This window comes from Triticum dicoccoides, chromosome 5A (genome assembly GCF_002162155.2).
Source record: "Triticum dicoccoides isolate Atlit2015 ecotype Zavitan chromosome 5A, WEW_v2.0, whole genome shotgun sequence".
Taxonomy (NCBI): domain Eukaryota; kingdom Viridiplantae; phylum Streptophyta; class Magnoliopsida; order Poales; family Poaceae; genus Triticum; species Triticum dicoccoides.
The window spans coordinates 660,875,051-660,899,283 of record NC_041388.1 but is presented as its reverse complement, the minus strand read 5'-3'; the positions used below and the strand labels follow the sequence as shown (position 1 = coordinate 660,899,283).

Sequence of the window (24,233 nt, the reverse complement as noted above, 5' to 3'; positions counted from 1 at the left end):
GCCCCCGGTACTCCGATAAAATCCCGATTTCACCCGGAACGTTTCCGATATCCAAATATAGGCTTCCAATATATCAATCTTTATGTCTCGACCATTTAGAGACTCCTCGTCATGTCCGTGATCACATCTGGGACTCCGAACAACCTTCAGTACATCAAAACACAAAAAAACCTAATTACGATCGTCACCGAACTTTAAGCGTGCGGACCCTACGGGTTCGAGAACTATGTAGACATGACCGAGACACGTCTCCAGTCAATAACCAATAGCGGAACCTGGATGCTCATATTGGTTCCTACATATTCTATGAAGATCTTTATCGGTCAAACTGCATAACAACATACGTTGTTCCCTTTGTCATCGGTATGTTACCTGCCCGAGATTCAATCGTCGGTATTCCAATACCTAGTTCAATCTCGTTACCGGCAAGTCTCTTTACTTGTTCCGTAATACATCATTCTGCAACTAACTCATTAGTTGCAATGCTTGCAAGGCTTAAGTGATGTGCATTACCGAGAGGGCCCAGAGATACCTCTCCGACAATCGGAGTGACAAATCCTAATCTCGAAATACGCCAACCCAACAAGTACCTTCGGAGACACCTGTAGAGCACCTTTATAATGACCCAGTTACGTTGTGACGTTTGGTAGCACACAAAGTGTTCCTCCGATAAACGGGAGTTGCATAATCTCATAGTCATAGGAACACGTATAAGTTATGAAGAAAGCAATAGCAACAAACTAAACGATCAAGTGCTAAGCTAACGGAATGGGTCAAGTCAATCACATCATTCTCCTAATGATGTGATCCCGTTAATCAAATGACAACTCATGTCTATGGTTAGGAAACAAGTAACCATCTTCGATCAACGAGCTAGTCAAGTAGAGGCATACTAGTGACACTCTGTTTGTCTATGTATTCACACATGTATTATGTTTCCGGTTAATACAATTCTAGCATGAATAATAAACATTTATCATGATATAAGGAAATAAATAATAACTTTATTATTGCCTCTAGGGCATATTTCCTTCAACTAGCCCCCTCCCCCCACATGTCACCACACTATATTTATTAATTATTTGTTTATGTTGGAGTGCATGCATGTTATAATCATCATTTGTATCATATAATCCAACTTGCGTTCGACACCTTGTGAATGAAGAACTCCAACTTGCCTACATAGACAAATGTGTCGTCTGCGCCCTACAACACAAGCCGTGGAATTATCCAAAACACACTTAGTTCGAGTTCGGTATCCTCGTTCAAGCGAGGGTCCCACGATCACGGCGACAACCAATGAGAGAATGTTGAGGACGAGTTCAATTCCCATGCGTTGGAGCGAGGAGAGGCCATCATCTCATGCTCACGTTAAAGGTCTGTGAATTCTCGGGCACATCCACAAAATTCATTTTGGACGCAAACCATCACGCATGGCCCTTTCTTATGTAAATTGTTAAAGGTTAAAATAAGTTGGTGTACCCGGCACAAGCAGGACACACCTGGACCAGGAACACTATCGTCCAAATCCTCCTAACCACATTGTCCTCTGCCTAGGATAACCTTTGAACCTGCCACCTTGTTTTTAAACCACACACATTTTATTAGTTAATAAAACATAGTACAATCACACACATACATATATAGACACATGAAGTTGCTTGCAAACATTGCATAAATGGTGGTTGTCAGGATTGTAACATTTTTATAAGCGCTCGATATATTCTTCGAAGACTATGCTCATCCATAAATAAAAAACTATTTCCTTATGGGGTGTGTGTGTGGGTGTGTGGGGAGGGGGGGATAAAATACCGTTGTGCACATGGTTCCACACACACCATAATGAATTGTGGAATATAAAAATAGCAAAAAAATCAAGCAATTCCAATTTCTTAGGGTATCAAACTTAGTCGACTATTGTACTCATATGTGAAGTTTCGTGAAGAAATAATACATGTGGTATTCTTAGCAAAGACAATAAAATCGACCTCCTTCCTAACACAGTCACTTTTATACCATGGAATTTTTTTTTGATTTTTGCCGAGAAGACCATGGATGTCAGTCCTCCGTGAAACTTCACACGTGAGTAGAACACTCAACCATGTATATGTTACAAAAAATATTAAGAACTGATGATTTTATGGCATTTTTTAATTTTACTATTCAAAGTAGTTTTTTGTGAGACAAACTATTCAAAGTAGGTGCGTGTGGAACCATGTTCCAAAAGCCCATGTCCGAAAAAAACAAGAATAATAAGGAAGCCTAAAAATTTATGGCCCATGGGCCTGACACGGATAAATGCATATCTAAACCATGGGTCTATATGAAGGGAGCCTCTATATGGCGACTTGTGCGCCCGATGAAGAGGAAACGTGCCCCACACGCCCTATTGGGCCGGCCCATCTGCAGGGCGGGACGCCCCCTATTTTTTTGTTTTTTATTTCCTATTTGTCCTTTTTTCCCTTTTGAAATATCTCCAGATTTCAAATAATTTTTGATTCTGCATAAGAATGTTCAAGAAATCATAAAGTGATCATGAATTCAGATGTTTTTGTTCATGATTTTGAAAAATTGTTTGAGAAAAAAAATGTTCTGACATTAAAAATGTTCATGATTTCAAAAAATATTCACATATTCAAAAAATGTTTACAATCTCTAAAAAAGTTTGTATAATCAGAATTGTTTATGAATTAGAATTGTTTTCCGGAGTTCATATAATGTTCATGATTTTTTTAGAAAAGTTGATAAAAAATGAAAAAAAATGTTTGTGAATTTAAATAATTGTTTCTGATAAGTGAAAAAGCTTCATCCGTTTAGAAAATGTTCATGTATTTCGAAAAACTATTGACAAAAAAGCAAGGGGACATGCACCGCACTCAGGGTAGAAGGCAGTGTCATGGAAGCATCTCCCTGGACCTGGACCCGACCCAATAATTGGATTTGGGCGTTGGAGGGGTTGCATGGTAGGTCCCTTGTTGTGACCTATGCGCCAAATAGGGATCACCCTATATGAACCAAATAACCGAACTTTACGAAAAATCATACCTCTAGGCTAGAAAACGAACGTAATAACACTGGTGCATATAGACGACAAGTATAGAAACAAAAGCATACATTGTAGAAAAATGTAACGTTGGTAGACCTCTAGGCACAACGACTCCATGTTGCGAACTGCCTATAACTGCTATGTGATTTCTCCATAGTGCGTAGCCCGCCAACAACACACATATATGTCCTTACCTGATGGTTGTTGTGTTGTGGAACATAGTAATTTCAAAAAAATTCCTACGCACACGCAAGATCATGGTGATGCATAGCAACGAGAGGGGAGAGTGTTGTCTACGTACCCTTGAAGACCGATAGCGGAAGCGTTATGACACCGCGGTTGATGTAGTCGTACATCTTCACGGCCCGACCGATCAAGCACCGAAACTACGACACGTCCGAGTTCTAGCACACGTTCAGCTCGATGACGATCCCCGGACTCCGATCCAGCAAAGTATCGGGGAAGAGTTCCGTCAGCACGACGGCGTGGTGACGATCTTGATGTACTAATGTCGCAGGGCTTCGCCTAAGCACTGCTACAATATTATCGAGGACTATGGTGGAAGGGGGCACCGCACACGGCTAAGAATATGATCACGTGGATCAACTTGTGTCTCTAGGGAGTGCCCTTGCCTCCGTATATAAAGGCTCAAGGGGGGGGGCAGCCGGCCAAGAGGAGGCGCGCCAGGAGGAGTCCTACTCCCTTTGGGAGTAGGACTCCCCCCCTTTCCTAGTTGGAATAGGATTCGTGGAGGGGGGAAAGAGGAGAGAGAGGAGGAAGGGGGTCGGCCCCCTCTCCTTGTCCTATTCGGACCAAGGGGGGGAGAGGCGCGCGGCCCATCTATGGCCACCTCTCCTCTCTTCCACTAAGGCCCACTAAGGCCCATATACCTTCCGGGGGGTTCCGGTAACCTCCCGATACTCCGGTAAAATCCCAATTTCACCCGAAACACTTCCGATATCCAAACATAGGCTTCCAATATATCAATCTTTATGTCTCGACCATTTCAAGACTCCTCATCATGTCTGTGATCACATCCGGGACTCCAAACTCCTTCGGTACATCAAAACTCATAAACTCATAATATAACTGTCATCGAAACCTTAAGCGTGCGGACCCTACGGGTTCGAGAACAATGTAGACATGACCGAGACTCGTCTCCGGTCAATAACCAATAGCGGAACCTGGATGCTCATATTGGCTCCTACATATTCTACGAAGATCTTTATCGGTCAGACCGCATAACAACATACGTTGTTCCCTTTGTCATCGGTATGTTACTTTCCCGAGATTCGATCGTCGGTATCCAATACCTAGTTCAATCTCGTTACCGGCAAGTCTCTTTACTCGTTCCGTAATACATCATCCCGCAACTAACTCATTAGTTGCAATGCTTGCAAGGCTTAAGTGATGTGTATTACCGAGAGGGCCCAGAGATACCCCTCCGACGATCGGAGTGACAAATCCTAATCTCGAAATACGCCAACCCAACATGTACCTTTGGAGACACCTGTAGAGCACCTTTATAATCACCCAGTTACGTTGTGACGTTTGGTAGCACACAAAGTGTTCCTCCGGCACACGGGAGTTGCATAATCTCATAGTCATAGGAACATGTATAAGTCATGAAGAAAGAAATAGCAACATACTAAACGATCGGGTGCTAAGCTAATGAAATGGGTCATGTCAATCAGATCATTCAACTAATGATGTGATCCCGTTAATCAAATGACAACTCTTTGTCCATGGTTAGGAAACATAACCATCTTTGATTAACGAGCTAGTCAAGTAGAGGCATACTAGTGACACTCTGTTTGTCTATGTATTCACACATGTATTATGTTTCCGGTTAATACAATTCTAGCATGAATAATAAACTTTTATCATGATATAAGGAAATAAATAATAACTTTATTATTGCCTCTAGGGCATATTTCCTTCAGTCTCCCACTTTCACTAGAGTCAATAATCTAGATTACACAGTAATGATTCTAACACCCATGGAGCCTTGGTGCTGATCATGTTTTGCTCGTGGAAGAGGCTTAGTCAATGGGTCTGCTACATTCAGATCCGTATGTATCTTGCAAATCTCTATGTCTCCCACCTGGACTAGATCCCGGATGGGATTGAAGCGTCTTTTGATGTGCTTGGTTCTCTTGTGAAATCTGGATTCCTTCGCCAAGGCAATTGCACCAGTATTGTCACAAAAGATTTTCATTGGACCCGATGCACTAGGTATGACACCTAGATCGGATATGAACTCCTTCATCCAGACTCCTTCGTTTGCTGCTTCCGAAGCAGCTATGTATTCCGCTTCACATGTAGATCCCGCCATGACGCTTTGTTTAGAACTGCACCAACTGACAGCTCCACCGTTTAATGTAAACATGTATCCGGTTTGCGATTTAGAATCGTCCGGATTAGTGTCAAAGCTTGCATCAACGTAACCGTTTATGATGAGCTCTTTGTCACCTCCATATACGAGAAACATATCCTTAGTCCTTTTCAGGTACTTCAGGATGTTCTTGACCGCTGTCCAGTGATCCACTCCTGGATTACATTGGTACCTCCCTGCTAGACTTATAGCAAGGCACACATCAGGTCTGGTACACAGTATCGCATACATGATAGAGCCTATGGCTGAAGCATAGGGAACATCTTTCATTTTCTCTCTATCTTCTGCGGTGGTCGGGCATTGAGTCTGACTCAATTTCACACCTTGTAGCACAGGCAAGAACCCTTTCTTTGCTTGATCCATTTTGAACTTCTTCAAAATCTTGTCAAGGTATGTGCTTTGTGAAAGTCCAATTAAGCGTCTTGATCTATCTCTATAGATCTTAATGCCTAATATGTAAGCAGCTTCACCGAGGTCTTTCATTGAAAAACTCGTATTCAGGTATCCCTTTATGCTATCCAGAAATTCTATATCATTTCCAATCAGTAATATGTCATCCACATATAATATCAGAAATGCTACAGAGCTCCCACTCACTTTCTTGTAAATACAGGCTTCTCCGAAAGTCTGTATAAAACCAAATGCTTTGATCAAACTATCAAAGCGTTTATTCCAACTCCGAGAGGTTTGCACCAGTCCATAGATGGATCGTTGGAGCTTGCACACTTTGTTAGCTCCCTTTGGATCGACAAAACCTTCTGGTTGCATCATATACAACTCTTCTTCCAGAAACCCATTCAGGAATGCAGTTTTGACATCCATCTGCCAAATTTCATAATCATAAAATGCGGCAATTGCTAACATGATTCGGACAGACTTAAGCATCGCTACGGGTGAGAAGGTCTCATCATAGTCAATTCCTTGAACTTGCCGAAACCCTTTTGCGACAAGTCGAGCTTTGTAGATAGTAATATTACCGTCAGCGTCAGTCTTCTTCTTGAAGATCCATTTATTCTCAATCGCTTGCCGATCATCGGGCAAGTCAACCAAAGTCCACACTTTGTTCTCATACATGGATCCCATCTCAGATTTCATGGCTTCAAGCCATTTTGCGGAATCTGGGCTCACCATCGCTTCTTCATAGTTCGTAGGTTCATCATGATCTAGTAGCATGACTTCCAGAACAGGATTACCATACCACTCTGGTGCGGATCTCACTCTGTTTGATCTACGAGGTTCAGTAGTATCTTGTTCTGAAGTTTCATGATCATTATCATTAGCTTCCTCACTTATTGGTGTAGGTGTCACAGAAACAGGTTTCTGTGATGCATTACTCTCCAACAAGGGAGCAGGTACAGTTACCTCGTCAAGTTCTACTTTCCTCCCACTCACTTCTTTCGAGAGAAACTCCTTCTCCAGAAATTTTTCGAACTTAGCAACAAAAGTCTTGCCTTCAGATCTGTGATAGAAGGTGTATCCAATAGTCTCCTTTGGATATCCTATGAATACACATTTCTCCGATTTGGGTTCGAGCTTATCAGGTTGAAGCTTTTTCACATAAGCATCGCAGGCCAAAACTTTCAGAAACGACAACTTTGGTTTCTTGCCAAACCATAGTTCATAAGGCGTCGTCTCAACGGATTTTGATGGTGCCCTATTTAACGTGAATGCAGCCGTCTCTAAAGCATAACCCCAAAACGATAGAGGTAAATCAGTAAGAGACATCATAGATCATACCATATCTAGTAAAGTACGATTACGACGTTCGGACACACCATTACGCTGTGGTGTTCCGGGTGGCGTGAGTTGCGAAACTATTCCGCATTGTTTCAAATGTACACCAAACTCGTAACTCAAATATTCTCCTCCACGATCAGATTGTAGAAACTTTGTTTTCTTGTTATGATGATTTCCAACTTCACTCTGAAATTCTTTGAACTTTTCAAATGTTTCAGACTTGTGTTTCATTAAGTAGATATACCCATATCTGCTTAAGTCATCCGTGAAGGTAAGAAAATAACGATATCCGCCACGAGCCTCAATATTCATCGGACCACATACATCTGTATGTATGATTTCCAACAAATCTGTTGCTCTCTCCATAGTACCGGAGAACGGCATTTTAGTCATCTTGCCCATAAGGCACGGTTCGCAAGTACCAAGTGATTCATAATCAAGTGGTTCCAAAAGTCCATCAGTATAGAGTTTCTTCATGCGCTTTACACCGATATGACGTAAACGGCTGTGCCACAAATAAGTTGCACTATCATTATCAACTCTGCATCTTTTGGCTTCAACATTATGAATATGTGTGTCACTAGTATCGAGATTCAATAAGAATTGACCATTCTTCAAGGGTGCATGACCATAAAAGATATTACTCATATAAATAGAACAACCATTATTCTCTGATTTAAATGAATAACCGTCTCACATCAAACAAGATCCAGATATAATGTTCATGCTTAACGCTGGCACCAAATAACAATTATTTAGGTCTCATATTAATCCCAAAGGTAGATGTAGAGGTAGCGTGCCGACCGCGATCACATCGACTTTGGAACCATTTCCCACGCGCATCGTCACCTCGTCCTTAGCCAATCTTCGCTTAATCTGTAGTCCCTGTTTCGAGTTGCAAATATTAGCAACAGAACCAGTATCAAATACCCAAGTGCTACTGCGAGCATTAGTAAGGTACACATCAATAACATGTATATCACATATACCTTTGTTCACCTTGCCATCCTTCTTATTCGCCAAATACTTGGGGCAGTTCCGCTTCCAGTGACCAGTCTGCTTGCAGTAGAAGCACTCAGTTTCAGGCTTAGGTCCAAACTTGGGTTTCTTCTCTTGAGCAGCAACTTGCTTGCTGTTCTTCTTGAAATTCCCCTTCTTCTTCCCTTTGCCCTTTTTCTTGAAACTAGTGGTCTTGTTGACCATCAACACTTGATGCTCCTTCTTGATTTCTACCTCCGCAGCTTTCAGCATCGCGAAGAGCTCGGGAATAGTCTTATTCATCCCTTGCATATTATAGTTCATCACAAAGCTCTTATATCTTGGTGGAAGTGATTGGATAATTCTGTCAATGACGCTATCATCCGGAAGATTAACTCCCAGTTGAATCAAGTGATTACAATACCCAGACATCTTGAGTATATGCTCACTGACAGAACTGTTCTCCTCCATCTTGCAGCTATAGAACTTATTGGAGACTTCATATCTCTCAATCCGGGCATTTGCTTGAAATATTAACTTCAACTCCTGGAACATCTCATATGCCCCATGACGTTCAAAATGTCGTTGAAGTCCTAGTTCTAAGCCGTAAAGCATGGCACATTGAACTATCGAGTAGTCATCAGCTTTGCTCTGCCAGACGTTCATAACATATGGTGTTGCTCCAGCAGCAGGCCTGGAACCCAGCGGTGCTTCCAGGACGTAATTCTTTTGTGCAGCAATGTGGATAATCCTCAAGTTACGGACCCAGTCCGTGTAATTGCTACCATCATCTTTCAACTTTGCTTTCTCAAGGAATGCATTAAAATTCAATGGAACAACAGCACGGGCCATCTATCTACAATCAAACATACATAAGCAAGATACTTATTAGGTACTAAGTTCATGATAAATTTAGGTTCAATTAATCATATTACTTAAGAACTCCCACTTAGATAGATATCCCTCTAATCCTCTAAGTGATTACGTGATCCAAATTAACTAAACCATGTCCGATCATCACATGAGATGGAGTAGTTTCATTGGTGAACATCACTATGTTGATCATATCTACTATATGATTCACGCTCGACCTTTCGGTCTCCGTGTTCCGAGGCCATATCTGTATATGCTTGGCTCGTCAAGTATAACCTGAGTATTCCGCGTGTGCAACTGTTTTGCACCCGCTGTATTTGAACGTAGAGCCTATCACACCCGATCATCACGTGGTGTCTCAGCACGAAGAACTTTTGCAACGGTGCATACTCAGGGAGAACACTTCTTGATAACTTAGTGAGAGATCATCTTATAATTCTACCGTCAATCAAAGCAAGATAAGATGCATAAAAGATAAACATCACATGCAATCAATAGAAGTGATATGATATGGCCATCATCATCTTGTGCTTGTGATCTCCATCTCCAAAGCACCGTCGTGATCACCATCTTCACCGGTGCGACACCTTGATCTCCATCGTAGTATCATTGTCGTCTCGCCAATCTTATGCTTCCACGACTATCGCTAACGCTTAATGATAAAGTAAAGCATTACAGCGCGATTGCATTGCATACAATAAAGCGACAACCATATGGCTCCTGCCAGTTGCCGATAACTTGGTTACAAAACATGATCATCTCATACAATAAAATTTAGAATCATGTCTTGACCATATCACATCACAACATGCCCTGCAAAAACAAGTTAGACGTCCTCTACTTTGTTGTTGCAAGTTTTTACGTGGCTGCTACGGGCTTAAGCAAGAACCAATCTTACCTACGCATCAAAACCACAACGATAGTTTGTCAAGTTGGTGTTGTTTTAACCTTCGCAAGGACCGGGCGTAGCCACACTCAGTTCAACTAAAGTTGGAGAAACTGTCACCCGCAAGCCACCTATGTGCAAAGCACGTCGGGAGAACCGGTCTCGCGTAAGCGTATGCATAGTGTCGGTCCGGGCCGCTTCGTCCAACAATATCGCTGAACCAAAGTATGACATGCTGGTAAGCAGTATGACTTATATTGCCCACAACTCACTTGTGTTCTACTCATGCATATGACATCAGCACATAAAACCTAGGCTCTGATACCACTGTTGTGGAACGTAGTAATTTCAAAAAAATTCCTACACACACGCAAGATCATGGTGATGCATAGCAACGAGAGGGGAGAGTGTTGTCTACGTACCCTCATCGACCGATAGTGGAAGCGTTATGACGACGCGGTTGATGTAGTCGTACGTCTTCACGGCCCGACCGATCAAGCACCAAAACTACGGCACCTCCGAGTTCTAGCACACGTTCAGCTCGATGACGATCCCCGGACCCCGATCCAGCAAAGTGTCGGGGAAGAGTTCCGTCAGCACGACGGCGTGGTGACGATCTTGATGTACTAATGTCGCAGGGCTTTGCCTAAGCACTGCTACAATATTATCGAGGACTATGGTGGAAGGGGGCACCGCACACGGCTAAGAATATGATCACGTGGATCAACTTGTGTCTTTAGGGAGTGCCCCTGCCTCCGTATATAAAGGCTCAAAGGGGGGGGGGGGCGGCCGACCAAGAGGAGGCGCACCAGGAGGAGTCTTACTCCCGGAGGGAGTAGGATTCCCCCCCTTTCCTAGTTGGAATAGGATTCGTGGAGGGGGGAAAGAGGAGAGAGAGGAGGAAGGGGGTCGGCCCCCTCTCCTTGTCCTATTCGGACCAAGGGGGCGAGAGGCGCGCGGCCCATCTCTGGCCACCTCTCCTCTCTTCCACCAAGGCCCACTAAGGCCCATATACCTCCCGGGGGGTTCCGGTAACCTCCCGGTACTCCGGTAAAATCCCGATTTCACTCGAAACACTTCCGATATCCAAACATAGGCTTCCAATATATAAATCTTTATGTCTCGACCATTTCGAGACTCCTCGTCATGTCCGTGATCACATCCGGGACTCCGAACTCCTTCGGTACATCAAAACTCATAAACTCATAATATAACTGTCATCGAAACCTTAAGCGTGCGGACCCTACGGGTTCGAGAACAATGTAGACATGACCGAGACTCGTCTCCGGTCAATAACCAATAGCGAAACCTGGATGCTCATATTGGCTCCTACATATTCTACGAAGATCTTTATCGGTCAGACCACATAACAACATACGTTGTTCCCTTTGTCATCGGTATGTTACTTGCCCGAGATTCGATCGTCGGTATCCAATACCTAGTTCAATCTCGTTACCGGCAAGTCTCTTTACTCGTTCCGTAATACATCATCCTGCAACTAACTCATTAGTTGCAATGCTTGCAAGGCTTAAGTGATGTGCATTACCGAGAGGGCCCAGAGATACCTCTCCGACGATCGGAGTGACAAATCCTAATCTCGAAATACGCCAACCCAACATGTACCTTTGGAGACACCTGTAGAGCACCTTTATAATCACCCAGTTACGTTGTGACGTTTGGTAGCACACAAAGTGTTCCTCCGGCACATGGGAGTTGCATAATCTCATAGTCATAGGAACATGTATAAGTCATGAAGAAAGCAATAGCAACATACTAAACGATCGGGTGCTAAGCTAATGAAATGGGTCATGTCAATCAGATCATTCAACTAATGATGTGATCCCGTTAATCAAATGACAATGCTTTGTCCATCGTTAGGAAACATAACCATCTTTGATTAACAGCTAGTCAAGTAGAGGCATACTAGTGACACTCTGTTTGTCTATGTATTCACACATGTATTATGTTCCGGTTAATACAATTCTAGCATGAATAATAAACTTTTATCATGATATAAGGAAATAAATAATAACTTTATTATTGCCTCTAGGGCATATTTCCTTCATGTTGCACTACCCAGACGAAAATTGGCCAGTGTCGGTATTACGTATGGCACAACCAAAGTCGACATAATATACACCCAAATCCTCTCTTTTGGGGCACTTTTCCCTCACACCCCCTTGCTCTGTATTCGCACTCTCCCGATCTGACGCCACCGCTCTACCACTTCGGCCGTCGACCAGGCCTTGTGGGACATCAACCACCCGCCTTGTTTGCAAAAGTTCAGATTATGTTCATTGATACATCCACCGACCAGGCCTTGCCGGACATCCACGACAAAAAGCACTTTGGCCAAAAGTGCGTACTTTGTAGGCATGAATCAAGGGGACATCCATCGACCGACCAGGCCTTGCCGGACATCCACTGCCCTACAACTTTCATACGATCCATGAACACCATCTCAAACTCCATCGTGAAGTACTGCCGTGCGGTCGCATGGGTGGAAAGAGGGTGGCCACCGACGAGTCAATCATGGAGATCGTAAGTTTTTTTCTTGTTGCTCAACATGTAGCTCAATTTATTGGTTTACTCAACGGAGGGCAGGCCATTCATGTTGATGATCACCTTAGGGCATGTTTGGTTACATTGCCAATCCAGCCTAGCCCGACGAGCCTGGCTCTAGTGAGCTGGTTTGAGGGGATGCAGGCCAAACTGTTGGAAATATGCCCTAGAGGCAATAATAAATTAGTTATTATTATATTTCCTTGTTCATGATAACCGTTTATTATTCATGCTATAATTGTATTGATAGGAAACTCAGATACATGTGTGGATACATAGACAACACCATGTCCATAGTAAGCCTCTAGTTGACTAGCTCGTTGATCAATAGATGGTTACGGTTTCCTAACCATGGACATTGGATGTCGTTGATAACGGGATCACATCATTAGGAGAATGATGTGATGGACAAGACCTAATCCTAAGCATAGCACTAGATCGCGTAGTTCATATGCTATAGCTTTTCTAAATGTCAAGTATCATTTCCTTAGACCATTAGATTGTGCAACTCCCGGATACCGTAGGAATGCTTTGGGTGTATCAAACGTCACAACGTAACTGGGTGACTATAAAGGTGCATTACAGGTATCTTTGAAAGTGTCTGTTAGGTTGGCACGAATCGAGACTGGGATTTGTCACTCCGTGTAAGCGGAGAGGTATCTCTGGGCCCACTCCGTAGGACATCATCATATGCGCAATGTGACCAAAGAGTTGATCACGGGATGATGTGTTACGGAACGAGTAAAGAGACTTGCCGGTAACGAGATTGAACAAGGTATCGGTATACCGACGATCGAATCTCGGGCAAGTACAATACCGCTAGAAAAAGGGAATTGAATACGGGATTGATTAAGTCCTTGACATCGTGGTTCATCCGATGAGATCATCGTGGAACATGTGGGAGCCATCATGGGTATCCAGATCCCGCTGTTGGTTATTGACCGGAGAACGTCTCGGTCATGTCTGCATGTCTCCCGAACCCGTAGGGTCTACACACTTAAGGTTCGGTGACGCTAGGGTTGTGAAGATATGTATATGCAGTAACCCGAATGTTGTTCGGAGTCCCGGATGAGATCCCGGATGTCACGAGGAGTTCCGGAATGGTCCGGAGGTAAAGAATTATATATAGGAAGTGTTGTTTCGGCCATCGGGACAAGTTTCGGGGTTATCGGTATTGTACCGGGACCACCAGAAGGGTCCCCGGGGCCCACCGGGTGGGGCCACCTATCCCGGGGGGCCACATGGGCTGTAGGGGGTGCGACTTAGCCTGCATGGGCCAAGGGCACCAGCCCCAAAAGCCCATGCGCCTAGGTTTCCACAAAAGGGAAGAGTCCCAATGGTGGAAGGCACCTCTAGGTGCCTTGGGGGGGAGGGAAACCTCCCTTTGGCAGCCGCACCTAGGAGATTGGATCTCCTAGGCTGGCGCACCAACCCCCTTGGCCCTCCTATATATAGTGGGGAAGAGGAGAGACTTCACACACCAGCCCCTGGCGCCTCCCTCTCTCCCCGTTACGTCTCTCTCTCTCGTAGTATAGGCGAAGCCCTGCTACTGTGACGCCCTGCATCCACCACCACGCCGTCGTGCTGCTGGATCTCCATCAACCTCTCCCTCCTCCTTGCTGGATCAAGGCATGGGAGACGTCTCCGTTCCGTACGTGTGTTGAACGCGGAGGTGCCGTCCGTTCGGCGCTAGGATCATCGGTGATTTGAATCACGGTGAGTACGACTCCATCAACCCCGTTCACTTGAACGCTTCCGCTTAGCGATCTACAAGGGTATGTAGATGCACTCTCCTTCCCCTCGTTGCTGGTCTCTCCATAGATAGATCTTGGTGATACGTAGGAAAATTTTGAATTTCTGCTACGTTCCCCAACAGTGGCATCATGAGCTAGGTCTATTGCGTAGATTCTATGCACGAGTAGAACACAAAGTAGTTGTGGGCGTTGATTTTGTTCAATGTGCTTGCCGTTACTAGTCTTATCTTGATTCGGCGGCATCGTGGGATGAAGCGGCCCGGACCAACCTTACACGTACTCTTACGTGAGACCGGTTCCACCGACAAACATGCACTAGTTGCATAAGGTGGCTAGCGGGTGTCTGTCTCTCCTACTTTAGTCGGATCGGATTCTATGAAAAGGGTCCTTATGAAGGGTAAATAGCAATTGGCATATCACGTTGTGGTTTTGCGTAGGTAAGAAACGTTCTTGCTAGAAACCCATAGCAGCCACGTAAAACATGCAAACAACAATTAGAGGACGTCTAACTTGTTTTTGCAGGGTATGCTATGTGATGTGATATGGCCAAAAGGATGTGATGAATGATATATGTAATGTATGAGGTTAATCATGTTCTTGTAATAGATGATCATGGAGCCCCAAGATGGAGATCAAAGGAGCTACATGATATTGGCCATATCATGTCACTATTTGATTGCATATGATGTTTATCATGTTATGCATCTTGTTTACTTAGTACAACGGTAGTAAATAAGATGATCCCTCATTAAAATTTCAAGAAGTGTTCTCCCCTAACTGTGCACCGTTGCTACAGTTCGTCGCTTCGAAGCATCACGTGTTAATCGGGTGTGATAGATCCTTTCGTTCACATACAACGGGTGTAAGCAAGATTTACACATGCAAAAACACTTAGGGTTAACTTGACGAGCCTAGCATGTGAAGACATGGCCTCGGAACACAGAGACCGAAAGGTCGAACACGAGTCGTATAGAAGATACGATCAACATGAAGATGTTCACCGACGTTGACTAGTCCGTCTCACGTGTTAATCGGACATAGGCTAGTCGACTCGGATCGTGTAATACTTAGATGACTAGAGGGATGTCTAATCTAAGTGGGAGTTCATAAGATGAACTTAATTATCCTGAACATAGTCAAAAGGATTTTGCAAATTATGTCGTAGCTCACGCTATAGTTCTACTGTTTAGTTATGTTCCTAGAGAAAATTTAGTTGAAAGTTGATAGTAGCAATTATGCGGACTAGGTCCGTAAACTGAGGATTGTCCTCATTGCTTCTTAGAAGGCTTATGTCCTTAATGCACCGCTCAGTGTGCTGAACCTCGAATGTTGTCTGTGGATGTTGTGAACATCTGACATACACGTTTTTGATAACTACATGATAGTTCAGTTAAACGGTTTAGAGTTGAGGCACCAAAGACGTTTTGAAACGTCACGAAACATATGAGATGTTTTGAGGGCTGAAATTGGAATTTCAGGCTCGTGCCCACGTCAAGAGGTATAAGACCTCCGACGATTTTCTTAGCCTACAAACTAAGGGAGAAAAGCTCAATTGTTGAGCTTGTGCTCAGATTGTCTGAGTACAACAATCATTTGAATCAAGTGGGAGTTGATCTTCCAGATGAGATAGTGATGGTTCTCCGAAGTCATTACCACCAAGCTGCTAGAGCTTCATGATGAACTATAATATATCGAGGACATATATGATGATCCTTTAGATATTCGCGATGTTTGACACCGCAAAAGTAGAAATCAAGAAGGAGCATCAATTGTTGATGGTTGGTGAAACCACTAGTTTCAAGAAGGGCAAGGGCTCGAAGGGATACTTCATAAAATGGCAATTCAGCTGCTACTCTAGTGAAGAAACCCAAGGTTGAACCCAAACCCGAGACTAAGTGCTTCTTTAATAAAGGGAACAGCCACTGGAGCAGAATTACCCTAGATACTTGGTAGATGAGAAGGCTGGCAAGGTCGATAGAAGTATATTGGATATACATGGTGTTGATGTGTACTTTACTAGTACTCCTAGTAGCACCAGGGTATTAGATACCGGTTCAGTTGCTAAGTGTTAGTAACTCGAAATAAAAGCTACGGAATAAAACGGAGACTAGCTAAAGGTGAGCTGACGATATGTGTTGGAAGTGTTCTCAATGTTGATATGATCAAGCATTGCACGCTCCCTCTACCATCGAGATTGGTGTTTGCGTTGAGCATAGACATGATTGGATTATGTCTATCGCAATACGGTTATTCATTTAAGGAGAATAATGGTTACTCTGTTTATTTGAATAATACCTTCAATGGTCTTACACCTAAAATGAATGGTTTATTGAATCTCGATCGTAGTGATACACATGTTCATGCCAAAAGATATAAGATAGTACCACCTACTTGTGGCACTGCCACGTAAGTCATATCGGTATAAAATGCATGAAGAAGCTCCATGTTGATGGATCTTTGGACTCACTCATTTTTTGAAAAGTTTGAGACATGCGAACCATGTCTATTGGTATATATGCATGAAGAAACTCCATGCAAATGGACCGTTTTGTACTCGCTTGATTTTGAATCACTTGAGACATGCAAATCATACCACATGGGCAAGATGACTAAAAGCCTCGTTTCAGTAAAATGGAACTAGAAAGCAACTTGTTGGAAGTAATACATTTTGATGTGTGCAGTCCAATGAGTGCTGAGGCATGTAGTGGATATCGTTATGTTCTTACTTCACAGATGATTTGAGTAGATGTTGAGTATATTTACTTGATGAATCACGAGTCTGAATTATTGAAAGGTTCAAGTAATTTCAGTGTGAAGTTGAAAGATCGTCGTGATAAGAGGATAAAAGTATCTATGATATGATCATAGAGATGAATATCTGAATTACGAGTTTGGCATAGAATTAAGACATTGTGGAAATTGTTTCACAACTGATACAGCCTGGAACACCATAGTGTGATGGTGTGTCCGAACATCATAACTGCACCCTATTGGATATGATGCATACCATGATGTCTCTTATCGAATTACCACAATAGTTTATGGGTTAGGCATTAGAGACAACCACATTCACTTTAAATAGGGCACCACGTAATTCCGATAAGATGACACCGTATGAACTATGGTTTAGAGAAACCTAAGCTGTCATTTCTTAAGAGTTTGGGGCTGCGACGCTTATGTGGAAAAGTTTCAGGCCGATAAGCTCGAACCCAAAGCGGATAAATGCATCTTCATAGGACAAACCAAAAACAGTTGGGTATACCTCCTGTCTCAGATTCGAAAGCAATAATGGATTGCTTCTAGAATCGGGTCCTTTCTCGAGGAAAAGTTTCTCTCAAAAGTATTGAGTGGGAGGATGGTGGAGACTTGATGAGGTTATTGAACCATTACTTCAACTAGTGTATAGCAGGGCACAAAGAGTTGTTCCTGTGGCACCTACACCAATTGAAGTGGAAGCTTATGATATTGATCATGAGACTTCATATCAAGTCACTACCAAACATCGTAGGATGACAAGGATGCGTACTACTTCAGAGTGGTACGTAATCCTGTCTTGGAAGTCATGTTGCTAGACAACAATGAACCTACGAGCTATGGAGAAGCGATGGTGGGCCTGGATTCCGATAAATGGCTCGAGGCCATATAATTCGAGAGAGGATCCATATATGAAAACAAAGTGTAGACTTTGGAAGAACTACTTGATGGTCGTAAGGCTGTTGAGTATAGATGGATTTTAAAAGGAAGACGGACAATGATGGTAAATGTCACCATTAAGAAAGCTCGACTTGTCATTAAGATGTTTTCCGACAAGTTCAAAGAGTTGACTACGATGAGACTTTCTCACTCGTAGCGATACTAAGAGTCTGTTGGAATTATATTAGCGATTACTGCATTATTTATGAAATCTTGCAGATAGGATGTCAAAAACCATTGTTTCCTCGACGATTTTCTTGAGGAAAGGTTGTATGTGATACAACCGAAAGGTTTTGTCAATCCTGAAAGATGCTAATAAGTATGCAAAGCTCCATCTATCCTTCTGAGGACTGGAGTAAGCATCTCGGAGTTGGAATATATGCTTTGATGAGATGATCAAAGATTTTGGGTGTATACAAAGTTTATGAGAAACTGGTATTTCCAAAGAAGTGAGTGGGAGCACTATAGAATTTCTGATGAGTATATGTTGTTGACATACTGATGGTCAGAAATGACGTAGAATTTCTGGAAAGCATATAGGGTTGTTTGAAAAGTGTTTTTCAATGGAAAACCTGGATTAAGCTACTTGAGCATTGAGCATCAAGATCTATAAGGATAGATCAAAACGCTTAATGGTACTTTCAAATGAGCACATGCCTTGACGTGATCTTGAAGGTGTTCAAGATGGACCAGTCAAAGAAGGAATTCTTGCCTGAGTTGTAAGGTATGAAGTTAAGACTTAAAGCTCGACCACGGCAGAATAGAGAGAAAAGACGAAGGTCGTCCCCTATGCTTAAGACGTAGGCTCTACAGTATGCTATGCTGTGTGCCGCACCTGAAATGTGCCTTGCCATGAGTCAGTCAAGGGGTACAAGAGTGATCCATGAATGGATCACAGGACAGCGGTCAAAGTTATCCTTAGTAACTAGCGGACTAAGGAAGTTTCTCGGTTATGGAGGTGGTAAAAGAGTTCGTCGTAAAGGTTACGTCGATGCAAGCTTAACACCTATCCGGATAGCTCTGAGTAGAGATACCGGATGCATATAATGGAGCAACAATTTAGAATAGCTCCAAGTAGAACAGTTATTTGGAATAGCTCAAAATAGAGCGTGGTAGCTACATCTAGGAGATGACATAGAGATTTGTAAAGCACACACGGATCTGAAAGGTTCAGACCCGTTGACTAAAACCTCTCTCACAAGCAACATGATCAAACCTAGAACTCATTGAGTGTTAATCACATAGTGATGTGAACTAGACTACTGACTCTAGTAAACTCTTGGGTGTTAGTCACATGGCGATGTGACCTGTGAGTGTTAATCACATGGCGATGTGAACTAGATTATTGACTCTAGTGAAAGTGGGAGACTGTTGGAAATATGCCCTAGAGGCAATAATAAATTAGTTATTATTATATTTCCTTGTTCATGATAATCGTTTATTATTCATGCTATAATTGTATTGATAGGAAACTCAGATACATGTGTGGATACATAGACAACACCATGTCCGTAGTAAGCCTCTAGTTGACTAGCTCGTTGATCAATAGATGGTTACGGTTTCCTAACCATGGACATTGGATGTCGATGATAACGGGATCACATCATTAGGAGAATGATGTGATGGACAAGACCTAATCCTAAGCATAGCACTAGATCGTGTAGTTCATATGCTATAGCTTTTCTAAATGTCAAGTATCATTTCCTTAGACCATGAGATTGTGCAACTCCCGGATACCGTAGGAATGCTTTGGGTGTATCAAACGTCACAACGTAACTGGGTGACTATAAAGGTGCATTACAGGTATCTCTGAAAGTGTCTGTTGGGTTGGCACGAATCGAGACTGGGATTTGTCACTCCGTGTAAGCGGAGAGGTATCTCTGGGCCCACTCGGTAGGACATCATCATATGCGCAATGTGACCAAAGAGTTGATCACGGGATGATGTGTTACGGAACGAGTAAAGAGACTTGCCGGTAACGAGATTGAACAAGGTATCGGTATACCGACGATCGAATCTCAGGCAAGTACAATACCGCTAGAAAAAGGGAATTGAATACGGGATTGATTAAGTCCTTGACATCGTGGTTCATCCGATGAGATCATCGTGGAACATGTGGGAGACATCATGGGTATCCAGATCCCGCTGTTGGTTATTGACCGGAGAACGTCTCGGTCATGTCTGCATGTCTCCCGAACCCGTAGGGTCTACACACTTAAGGTTCGGTGACGCTAGGGTTGTGAAGATATGTATATGCAGTAACCCGAATGTTGTTCGGAGTCCCGGATGAGATCCCAGACGTCACGAGGAGTTTCGGAATGGTCCGGAGGTAAAGAATTATATATAGGAAGTGCTGTTTCAGCCATCGGGACAAGTTTCGGGGTTATCGGTATTGTACCGGGACCACCGGAAGGGTCCCGGGGGCCCACCGGGTGGGGCCACCTGTCCCGGGGGGCCACATGGGCTGTAGGGGGTGCGCCTTAGCCTGCATGGGCCAAGGGCACCAGCCCCAAAAGCCCATGCGCCTAGGTTTCCACAAAAGGGAAGAGTCCCAATGGTGGAAGGCACCTCTAGGTGCCTTGGGGGGGAGGGAAACCTCCCTTTGGCAGCCGCACCTAGGAGATTGGATCTCCTAGGCTGGCGCACCAACCCCCTTGGCCCTCCTATATATAGTGGGGAAGAGGAGAGACTTCACACACCAGCCCCTGGCGCCTCCCTCTCTCCCCGTTACGTCTCTCTCTCGTAGTATAGGCGAAGCCCTGCTACTGTGACGCCCTGCATCCACCACCACGCCGTCGTGCTGCTGGATCTCCATCAACCTCTCCCTCCTCCTTGTTGGATCAAGGCATGGGAGACGTCTCCGTTCCGTACGTGTGTTGAACGCGGAGGTGCCGTCCGTTCGGCGCTAGGATCATCGGTGATTTGAATCACGGCGAGTACGACTCCATCAACCCCGTTCACTTGAATGCTTCCGCTTAGCGATCTACAAGGGTATGTAGATGCACTCTCCTTCCCCTTGTTGCTGGTCTCTCCATAGATAGATCTTGGTGATACGTAGGAAAATTTTGAATTTCTGCTACGTTCCCCAACACAAACAACCCGAGATGCACATAGTTTAGTTGTCTGCATGCCCCTAGTTGCACGAGACAACCATTTTTGACTCGGCATTTGGTTGCCTGCATTGCATTAGGCGCAGATATCACATGGTGTTTGGTTGCAACCTGCATAAGGTGTTGTCACCACTTCTAACTAGTGGTGAGCTTACCACACACAATCTGAACATGTAGCGCCAGCTACTTAAACAAATGACAGTTCATCCTAACTACTATCAAATAATAGTTGAAATTATTAAGAGCCATTGGCTAAATAGGGGATATATAGTTCATCGGTGTTGCTGCTATAAGATCTTCTTCTTCTTATTCTTCTTCTTCTTCTTCTTCTTCTTCTTCTTCTTCTTCTTCTTCTTCTTCTTCTTCTTCTTCTTCTTCTTCTTCTTCTTCTTCTTCTTCTTCTTCTTCTTCTTCTTCTTCTTCTTCTTCTTCTTCTTCTTCTTCTTCTTCTTCTTCTTCTTCTTCTTCTTCTTCTTCTTCTTCTTCTTCTTCTTCTTCTTCTTCTTCTTCTTCTTCTTCTTCTTCTTCTTCTTCTTCTTCTTCTTCTTCTTCTTCTTCTTCTTCTTCTTCTGCTTCTTCTTCTTCTTCTTCTTCTTCTTCTTCTTCTTCTTCTTCTTCTTCTTCTTCTGCTTCTGCTTCTGCTTCTGCTACTGCTGCTACTGCTTCTTCTTCTTCTTCCATCTTCTTCAAATCCTGCACTGACCTCTGTTAAGCCACATTGCCTCTGCCCACTCCAACCTTTTGTTCTTCCAAGCGTCATTGTCAAATGCCTCCACACCAAGGCCGGAGCTAACAACATCGTCAGGCTCGACCTCTTCCTCCTCAGGCACATGTTCATCAAAGCCCCACTGAAGGATCCAGTTATGCAGAATGCAACAAGTAAGAACTAACTTAACCTGAGTGGTGTATGGGTGGAATGGCTTCTTTATCCAGGATCTTAAACCTATTCTTCAGAGCTCTGAATGCCCTCTCAACAGTTACTCTAAGGCTGAGTGTCTGAGATTAAACAACTCTTGTGCAGTCCTAGGATAGTTCCTACCAGAGAACTCATTGAGATGGTACCTGGTTTTCCTGAAGGGTGGAAGAATACCCGGCCGACATGCATAGCCAGCATCTCCAAGGTAGAACTTGCCATCGGGGATGTTGATCCCATCAGGTCGACTCATGCTGTCACTGAGAATGTTAGAATCATGCGCTGACCCCTCCCAGCCAGCCAACACATATGTGAACTTAAGATCAAAGTCAACAACAACAAGCACATTCTGGCTTGTGTAGTGCTTCCTCCCCCTGTATGCTGCAGACTGTGACCTAGGAACTCTGGCAGTGACATGAGTACCATCTATTGCCCCAATGCAATCCTGAAAATGGCATCACAAGCATGTGTTAGTGCTCAACTTGAACAATACAAGCATATCAAGCAATGAAAATGTATATTGTCAATGCTCACCTCGAAGTATGGATACCACCTTGGGCTTCCGTGAATCTTGGGTGGAGTCTGACCAGATGGTCTCCTGATCATCTCTCCTCTAAGCTCCCCAATAGCAAAAAGCACCTGCTTGAAGTACCTAGAGATGGTCCCCATTGATCTCCTGAACGTGTTGTGAATGACCCTGAACCTCTGGTTATGGCCAACAACATGGAGGAACATGACCACTTGCTCTTTAACACTAGTGTTGATGCTATCTTGTAGCAGCCCCCCTGCTCCTGAAGGTCTCGACAAGCCTGGCAAATGGTGCTCTTTTCATTCGAAGCATCCATAGAGCCTCGATGTCATTGCAGTTGTAGATGTAGTTCAGATTTTCAATCCTCTCCTGTTCCCGGAGAAACAATGGACAATAGCAGATCAAAGGTCTCCCAGCACGACGAACAACTCTATAGTGCATGAACATGACCCATGCCTGAATCACACTAATCAGTGTTGCTGCCTGGATTATCAGCCTCATTCACGTGTCCATAACCTAGTCGACATCGATGGTTCATTCAGTGGGAAATCGATCCTACACCTAGCCTAACGGCCTAACCACCGAGCTAACAAAGGGGGAGGGGTGCTGCTTACCATCATCGGAGACGAGGACCGTGTAGGGGGAGTGATACGTCTCCAATGTATCTATAATTATTATCTATTGTTTTGGATGTTTATGGGCTTTATTATACACTTTTGTATCATTTTTGGGACTAACCTATTAACCTAGATCCTAGTGCCAGTTTCTGTTTTTACCTTGTTTTAGGGTTTTGAAGAAAAGGAAAATCAAACGGAGTCCAAATGACCTGAAACTTCACGGAACCTATTTTTGGATCAGAAGAAGCCCAGAAGACTTGGAGTCTATGTAAGGGAAGCTTCGAGGAGGCCACGAGGTAGGGGGCGCGCCCACCACCCAGGGCGCGCCCTCCACCCTCGTGGGCCCCTTGTGGCCCCCTCGACGTACTTCTTCCACCTATATATCTCCATATACCCTAAAAACATCCGTGAGCACAATAGATCGGGAGTTCCGCCGCCAGAAGCCTCCGTAGCCACCGAAAACCAATCTAGACCCGTTCTGGCACCCTGCCGGAGGGGGCAACCCCTCTCCGGTGGCCATCTTCATCATCCCGGTGCTCTCTATGACGAGGAGGGAGTAGTTCTCCCTCGGGGCTGAGGGTATGTACCAGTAGCTATGTGTTTGATCTATCTCTCTCGTGTTCTTGATTTGGCACGATCTTGATGTATCGCGAGCTTTGCTATTATAGTTGGATCCTATGTTTCTCCTCCCCCTCTTCTCTCTTGTAATGAATTGAGTTTCCCCTTTGAACTAATCTTATCGGATTGAGTCTTTAAAGATTTGAGAACACTTGATGTATGTCTTGTCGTGCGTATCTGTGGTGACAATGGGATACCACATGATTCACTTGATGTATGTTTTGGTGATCAACTTGCGGGTTCCGCCCATGAACCTATGCATTGGGGTTGGCACACATTTTCGTCGTGATTTTCCGGTAGAAACTTTGGGGCACTCTTTGAGGTTCTATGTGTTGGTTGAATAGATGAATATGAGATTGTGTGATGCATATCGTATAATCATACCCACAGATACTTGAGGTGACATTCGAGTATCTAGGTGACATTAGGGTTTTGGTTGATTTGTGTCTTAAGGTGTTATTCTTGTACGAACTCTAGGGCTGTTTGTGACACTTATAGGAATAGCCCAACGGATTGATTGGA

The 24,233-nt window shown here is 43.8% G+C and overlaps 1 protein-coding gene across 1 annotated transcript in view; it reads right to left on the bottom strand.

Moving 5' to 3' along the window:
• Positions 1 to 22,682, bottom strand: part of LOC119300359 — a 33,590-nt gene extending 10,908 nt beyond the window's left edge. Inside the window, exons 1-2 of the mRNA XM_037577346.1 lie at positions 22,482 to 22,682; positions 21,757 to 21,882 (exon numbers count right to left, since the gene is read on the bottom strand). Of these exons, the coding sequence (XP_037433243.1) occupies positions 21,757 to 21,882; positions 22,482 to 22,682 (327 nt within the window). The remainder of the gene's footprint in view (positions 1 to 21,756; positions 21,883 to 22,481) is intronic.
• Between the last annotated feature and the right edge of the window lie 1,551 nt (positions 22,683 to 24,233).